This window comes from Exophiala oligosperma (genome assembly GCF_000835515.1).
Source record: "Exophiala oligosperma strain CBS 72588 unplaced genomic scaffold supercont1.9, whole genome shotgun sequence".
NCBI classification, from domain to species: Eukaryota; Fungi; Ascomycota; class Eurotiomycetes; order Chaetothyriales; family Herpotrichiellaceae; genus Exophiala; species Exophiala oligosperma.
The window spans coordinates 217,910-224,862 of record NW_015622826.1 but is presented as its reverse complement, the minus strand read 5'-3'; the positions used below and the strand labels follow the sequence as shown (position 1 = coordinate 224,862).

The following is a 6,953-nucleotide window of genomic DNA, read 5'->3' as shown; positions in this document are numbered from 1 at the left end:
ACCTGACCTGACCTGACCTGACCTGACCTGACCTGACCTGACCTGACCTGACCTGACCTGACCTGACCTGACCTGACCTGACCTGAAACGACCTCGGGTGCCTTTAACTTGAGCTATGTTCCACATGTACAATTCATTCCATGATTTGTTTGTATACGCTTGTTCTCTTTTTTCGCTCCCCTCCTGAACTTTAGTGCTTATTCAAGTTTGATCAAGTTCTCCCATACTAGTACAGTCATCTTATGCATAATCATTCAACCAATCCTCCAAAGAAAACCAATCTGGCACTTCCTGCAACTCCTTCGGCCATACATTGGTATTATCATACTCGACGTCGAAGTTTGACCAATCTATCTGATCTTCAGTAGACGAGAAATCGACTTGTGGCAAAGGAGGCCATGGGGAGGAAGAGGATCCTTGTTGATGGTGAACCCCTGATTTCATCAAGCCAGGTTGCTGCTGCTGCTGCTGCTGCTGCTGCTGCGTGGTACCATGGTCACCACCATCATCAGTACCTGCTGTCGTTCGACCATGATTCACAGTCTCCGTCGTCGTACATGTACGTAATTGAGAAGATGACTTCTCTGTCAACCGTACCAGAGCCTCAAATTTCTGCAAGGCGTTGCTGGCCACCAACCACGTCGTGCTTAGGCTTTTCAATAGTCGCCTCACCATGTCGGTGTAATACGTGAACGAAGTTGAGGTTGTCATGGTCCTGACCTGTTGACTGACCCAGAAACAGTAACAGATGGTAATCCCTGAGATGAACACCGTGTGGGCGTTCAACCACGAATTCGCAAAGTTCCCAAAACGGTGTAACTCGGCTTGGGCCTGGATCGTCCCCACCGCACTTTCGAAGCAATATTTCAAAGCCCATGCGGACGGGCGAGGTATGGCCGGGCTAGGCCGATACATGAGCATGATCGCCTGGTGATATTTGAGCTCCAGCGACAGCACTGCATTATCATGCGTCCCGTGTGAAGGAGCAGAGTCGGAAGAGTCCAGGCGGTCAAGGTCTTGATGAGCATCCTCCAATAATTGGGACAATGTGGTATGTGTCCTCGTTTGCCATTCTCCAAAGTCGGTAGGCCAGGGAAACCGAGAAGGAGACTGGGCCACTCTGTACAGCATGAGTTTGATCTCTGCAAAAATGCGATCAAAGCGGAATGAGTAAACCGCGGGCGTTCCAGGAGTCTGCATCATCCGTTGTCTCTTCCGGGCAGGCTCGTCGTCCTGATTCGATGTCGTAGCATAGACTCTGCTGGCGTCATGGTCAACTTCATCGGAACCCAGTGCGCCAGGAAATTCGACGTCTAGAGCCTCGTCACGAAAAGTAAGAGGTCTCCCTAGAACCACACTCAGGGTTCGGTCCAGAGAGTAAGCAGACCAGAAGACGCCGCTGCGGATCTGATGCTCTTCAATATCCGAAGATGTTGGTTGGGCTATATATAAGACGTTATACGTCTGAAAACGACCAGAATATGGAAGCGGTACTACTTACGAGTGCTGACGTTGTTCTTCCGCTGCAGCCCGAGGTCAATGCATCCCGCCAGGATGGTTGACTTGAGAAACCAGGCGTTCAAGCCGCGTGGGGAATGGAGGCTGCTCAAAGTGAGTAGAAGAAGGGTCTGCAACCCTCGTAGACTTTCGTGGAGGCTAACAAATGAGACATGAAGCATAGCTGTAGCGAGGAAGCTCTCTGAATTGAAATCTTGAGATAGCCGCGTCTCAAGCACATTGGCTCCCAGAAAAAGGACTAGAAAGAGCTGGGCATGGTCGATGTGATCGATGGTTCGTACATCTGATTTTGTGGCATCTGTAGATGACTGCGATAGCTGAGTTTGGAAGCGCCGTATCTTTTCAGCTGTCTTTGAAAAATTTGTAATACTCAAAAAAGGATAGAGGAAATGTATCGTATCAAAATACGCGTTGATGAAGCGATGCATATCCCTAACGCTAGGCAGTGAAGCTCCAGCGGTTTGCTCGACGGAAGAGTCTTGGTTTCCACCTTGGCTTTGGTTGGCCAGATTGGCATGAACACCCTGAAATCCTGGTACTGCGGCATAAATCAACCTCGCGAATGTAACCCCCGAAGATGGTCCAATGTACTTGGGCTCTACAGAGTTCGAGAGGGACAGCATTCCGACCTCGTGCGCAATAGGCTGTTGGACACTTATTGCAGAGTTGTCTGTGCCACATGGAGAGGTCCCAGTGCTGACATTTGCGGCAAAACTTGTCGATGGTGATGATACAACGTTGGTTATGGGCTGTTGTCTGCCCTGATTGACAGTCGTCCCGGGACCTTGATGCGAGGTTGGAGTGTTGTCTTGAGCCAGGGTATCTCTGGATGGCCGCACATATTCCTGCGGTAATGTCGCGGACTGGATGTTGACATTCGCCCCTGTGCTCGCCTCAGTCCAGAGGCTATCCTCCAACCCATTATCCTTGACAAGTGCCTCAAGATATTGGATCCTGTTAAGGAGGCTTTCCCTTGTCCACAATCAGCCCAAGAAATGTACAGTAGCCTCACATATATTCAAACTCACCTTTGGGCTGAGGCGGTGTTGACATCACACTCGGTCCTTGCCTTAACACAACTTCCACACACGGGTAATCGCCCGTCACATTTCACTTTCCGATTTCTGCATCGTGTGCACGCGCCTGGCCTTTTTTTCCTCCTGGCGTCCGTCGGACTTTTATGCGCTAGGAAGACATCTGTATCTCGGATTGAAGATGGCATGTTCACAGGGTAGCGAGGCCATCGATGCAAACGAGTTGCAATCACCGAAGGGTACGGAAAAGCACTAATCGGTCGGTCCGTCAACAAAAGTCTCTGTTTGAATTGCAAGTCTGAGTGCTTTGAGATGAGAAAATTCGGGAGAGTCCGAGACGAAAGCGAAATCAGGAGTCGGATTGATTCCGCGTGTCTATCGGATCTGGTCCGAGTTGGCTCCACATTGAGCATTGATATGAAGTGCGGACTTTCAAGGAGTTTGATTCTAGCCATACTTACTTCGTCAAAGAGGGTGTTATCCAGAGACGAGGCAAGATGCGTGTCATGGTTGTTGTCTAGCATGATCTCACATTATACTGCTTTGCCCGACGACCCAAAAAGATCCATAACTCGTTCCACCGATTTCATGTAGATATCTACACCTTGGAGCTTCAAAGTGGTCAGCTCCAGTTTCCCAGCATTCTCCGCCATGAATTTCGTATACTCGTCGCGCACGGTGCGATTGACATTGATTTTGCTCACTCCACACGCAACGAGTTTTGAGAACGCTTCATCTGATACCGGATACGTCCCATGTGCAACAATTGGTACGGCATCAGTAACAGCTCGTTGAACAGATTGCAGTCTAGAATCATTGCGTTAGTAAAGACGAAACTGGATAGCGATTTGTAACCTACAAGGTCAAATCCCACGACTTCTCAGCCCCCCAGGAGGATAGCCACCGTGTATGTTACCGAAGCTGGGTGCGAGAAAGTGAGCACCCGTTTTCGACATGAACTCTCTCGCTCTCTGCGGATCGGTGTGAATGGCGCCTTGATCCACGTTGGGAAGACCATCCTCACCGCCTTCTATTCGGCCTATCTCGACCTCCACCGTGATACCGACTCTGCTGGCTCGTCGAACGTTTTCAGCACACAGTGCTACGTTATCGTTCTCATCCAGTGTTGCCGCATCAATCATGATTGAGTCGAAAGGAAGTGTCAGGGCGAGTTCGATGTCTTCTTGTTTGATACAGTGATCCAGATGTACTGCAATAGGTACCGATGCAGAGTGTGCAGCACTCACCACATATTTCACAAACTCAGGCCCTTGAAAACGTAAAGTCCAGGGGAACAGTTGGATGACGGCGGGTGATTTCTTCTTCTCTGCGGCGCGGATGACTGCTATAACACCATCGTCATTATAACTATATGTTTTGAAACATGTGTCTGTCAGTCGCCACAATAGATCCAGGACAGTATAGAGGAGTTTCTTCACCAGTTGTAGGCCCCGACGGCATACTTCCCCTTGGAAGCATCTTGTAACACCTGATACGTCAAGTTGGAGTCTGGAAACTCGAGCCCTCTGCACTGCAAAAGACCCTTTGTTGGAATAGTGACGCTCCCTGAGTCATTTCTGATCAAGTTTCCTTCCTCAGATCCTCGCATCACATTGGAAACCATATGTTCGTCTTCTGATGAAACTTCAAAGTCAAACCTGCAAACATTATCTATAAAAGGCCACACGAGCTTGTTTGTCACCCTGAATCATAGAGGTCAGTCCATTTCCTGAGATTCTAAACAGAGAGTGGAACATCCAGGGTCCAATATACATACTCATGGTGCTCAGTACTGGCCTGATACTCTTCTAATGCTTTCAAATTGTGATGGTAGCTCACAAGACAATATTGGTAGCCCTGGCTTCGTGATATGGGATCGGTCACCGAAGGACCACCGACTAATAAATGATGATCCTTGACACAAGATAGTCTCTTCAACTTCTTCAATTCTCTTTGAAAAACCTCCTTATGCTCGTGTGTAATTTCAGGTCGAAATCTAAACATGACTGTTCTTGTGTGATTAGCTCGAGTCAGCAAAAAGTTCAAAAAGGCCTACCGATATGGACAACTGTCGCCATTTTGAGTAATGTTGCTTTGGCTTCTTTTAAGCTCGTGACAAGTTTCTGAGATGGAAAGGCGAGGTATCGTTGAAGATAATATGAAAATCATGCGTTGAACCGAAGAGATAGCACGGAATATACGAGTTGTGATGATCGTTCGCTGGTGATTGGAGTCGAGCCAGGACAAACGCATCGATCCGTATTATACTCGAAGTCCGGGAAATCAAGAAACCGCCTTTGACCTGGTCACTAAGAACCTCTTCGCTTGAAATGGCTGTGTATTGCGTATGTGTTCGGACCTGGACCGCGAAATCCAGACCCACAAGGAAATCTGTGAGGATCACAAACCTCTAATCACTTCTATGGTTCAAGTTGGATGGGTCGAGGGTGCTCCATTGTATGTAATTCGGACTTTGCTTCTGCATTGTATTTGAGAACGACCGATCAAGGTTGCCGTGAAGGGTCTTTTTCGTCGGTGTCTCCCGGGACTTCACCGAGCAAGGCTCCCGGTAAAGGGGCTGACATCTTGACGTATCTGTCGCGTTTGGAATGGGCTCTAGGACTGAACAGCCAGCAGTACCTACTTCCTGTCGAGCTCTTTTTCCACTTCGTATGTAAATACTCAATGCATATCTACCATAATGCCAACCCATCTTACGAATCAATTTGGCAATTTCACGACGTGGTGTCGAAGATGTTGCTTCCTATGATTTACCGAGGCCAGATTCACCAAAGGTTCCAAAGTTTCCTTCTATAGGTACATATTTTACAGGGTGTCAGTATAAACAGGTCTGAGCTCGTCTGGACTAAAACCCCCAAGTCTCACTAGCAGCGAGACGAGCGCTTCCTTCTCGATTACAACGCGACCAGTCTCCAACAAATCCTTAACGTCAACATCTTCAAAGTCCTTGAGAACACCATGTTCGCCAATTTGATCCATCTCGTCAAAAATTCTTGGCTCCTTCTCCTCGCGTGTCGCAGTGACCAGTAGACTTCTTCCATGAGCTTTGCCCCAATGATTCGCTTCGAACAGATTGTTCAACCATCGGGCACCAAGATCTTCTGATGGCAGTTGGATCTTGTTGTTCAAAATTACCAGTTCGCCTTTCCGATGACGATAACTCAAGGCGACCCTGAACGCCTGCGCATAGACCTTGCGTTGTAGCTCTGTCGAGAAGTCCCTCGGATGCGGTCCGAAAGCGACACCTCCACCTCTTCTGATGGGTGACTTCTTGTCACGTACACGAGCTCTTCCGGTACCTTTCTGCTGGTATAGCTTGCGGTTGCTGCCGTGAACGTCGAATCGCCATTTTGTGCTGGCGGTACCTTGACGTGATGCGTCGGCTTCATATATGACTGCTCGGTGCAAAATATCTCGACGCATCGGAGCATCGAGAAGCTGGGGTCTATACCATCCAAACTGTTTGGGTTCTAAAGTCGGCCAGGAATATATGGTCTTGATGATCGGGGTTTCGAGGGTGTAGGCAGTTGATGACGGGGCAGTCGAGGGGTTTGAGGCGTTGATTCCGGTTCGGATGTCTTTAGCAGTGTCGGCCACAGGTAGGTCTGTTTGAGAGGCAAACGTGCGGGTCAATCGAGGTGCAAGGCATTGCTGGTAAGTGGTTAGTCAAGCAAAGACAAAAATCTTTAGAGAAGCGCATACCGTCAATGGGTCAGAAACGTTGAGCCTTTTGAATCCTCTAGAAAGATTGAGGAGGTTATGGGACGCAGTATTATGCGCCATCTTTTGTCTCCAGTGACAGTGCCACCGTTGATTCTTAAACACTGCACCTTAAAAGAAGTGTATCTGAAGCCTCGCAGCATCGGAAAGATGCAACTGCAAAAGTCCGATATGCCAAGGCCAAGTCACGTTTTAGTACAGCCTCGTCAGTTCGCAAGGCTGAGAGATCATTTTGTAGCCTGTTCTTGCTGCTTCTTCTTCCCAAAATCATGCCAACCAACATCAGCATGACCAAACCTTTCAAGGTTTATCAGGTTCATGCCATATGCGATACTGCTTTGGCCTTCGAAGTTCATGTTTCAAGGCTTATCGTGAGATCTCTGTGCATTGCAAGGCCATGAGATAAGATGCCCACCTCTACCGCCATCCATCCAGCCTCTTAAGATATATCGCGGGGCCCGCCATGTTTCTCTGCTACGCGAAGATTTCTATGTTCAGTAAAACAACTATGATTCGATCCCGAGGATCTTGTCGATAATCACTTACACTCGCTGTCGATGGTACATCCAGGCCTAGATCATTGGCTAGCAGCCGGTTCAACCCTGTGCTCGAACATCGCGCATTGATTGGGCACAAAAGTCTTTTTTTCCAGGACACTGT

At 48.5% G+C, this 6,953-nt stretch overlaps 3 protein-coding genes across 3 annotated transcripts; all 3 read right to left on the bottom strand.

Annotated features, from left to right (window-relative positions):
• Nucleotides 1-26: 26 nt before the first annotated feature.
• PV06_08695 (uncharacterized protein) lies at nucleotides 27-2,820 on the bottom strand. Its single transcript, XM_016410061.1, has 3 exons — nucleotides 2,547-2,820; nucleotides 1,502-2,490; nucleotides 27-1,442 (listed from the first exon to the last, which is right to left on the bottom strand). Exons 1-3 carry the CDS (start codon nucleotides 2,738-2,740, stop codon nucleotides 241-243), a joined length of 2,385 nt encoding a protein of 794 aa, XP_016259083.1. The 5' UTR covers nucleotides 2,741-2,820; the 3' UTR covers nucleotides 27-240.
• Nucleotides 2,821-3,415: 595 nt separating this feature from the next.
• PV06_08694 (uncharacterized protein) lies at nucleotides 3,416-4,630 on the bottom strand (the record flags this gene model as incomplete). The annotated part of the gene is made up of 4 exons (XM_016410060.1): nucleotides 3,416-3,920; nucleotides 3,992-4,255; nucleotides 4,330-4,558; nucleotides 4,609-4,630. 4 exons carry the CDS (start codon nucleotides 4,628-4,630, stop codon nucleotides 3,416-3,418), a joined length of 1,020 nt encoding a protein of 339 aa, XP_016259082.1.
• A 650-nt stretch (nucleotides 4,631-5,280) lies between these two features.
• Nucleotides 5,281-6,396, bottom strand: PV06_08693 (50S ribosomal protein L4). Its single transcript, XM_016410059.1, has 2 exons — nucleotides 6,276-6,396; nucleotides 5,281-6,224 (listed from the first exon to the last, which is right to left on the bottom strand). Exons 1-2 carry the CDS (start codon nucleotides 6,354-6,356, stop codon nucleotides 5,379-5,381), a joined length of 927 nt encoding a protein of 308 aa, XP_016259081.1. The 5' UTR covers nucleotides 6,357-6,396; the 3' UTR covers nucleotides 5,281-5,378.
• Nucleotides 6,397-6,953: the final 557 nt, after the last annotated feature.

Bases quoted from the DNA above. Each gene is read 5' to 3' on its own strand.
- PV06_08695 (XM_016410061.1), bottom strand. From the start codon at position 2,740: ATGCCATCTTCAATCCGAGATACAGATGTCTTCCTAGCGCATAAAAGT. The intron at 2,491-2,546 runs GTGAGTTTGAAT...ATTGTGGACAAG, and splicing joins AACACCGCCTCAGCCCAAAG to GGAAAGCCTCCTTAACAGGA. The intron at 1,443-1,501 runs GTAAGTAGTACC...TCTTATATATAG, and splicing joins GAAGAACAACGTCAGCACTC to CCCAACCAACATCTTCGGAT.
- PV06_08693 (XM_016410059.1), bottom strand. From the start codon at position 6,356: ATGGCGCATAATACTGCGTCCCATAACCTCCTCAATCTTTCTAGAGGA. The intron at 6,225-6,275 runs GTATGCGCTTCT...ACCACTTACCAG, and splicing joins ACGTTTCTGACCCATTGACG to CAATGCCTTGCACCTCGATT.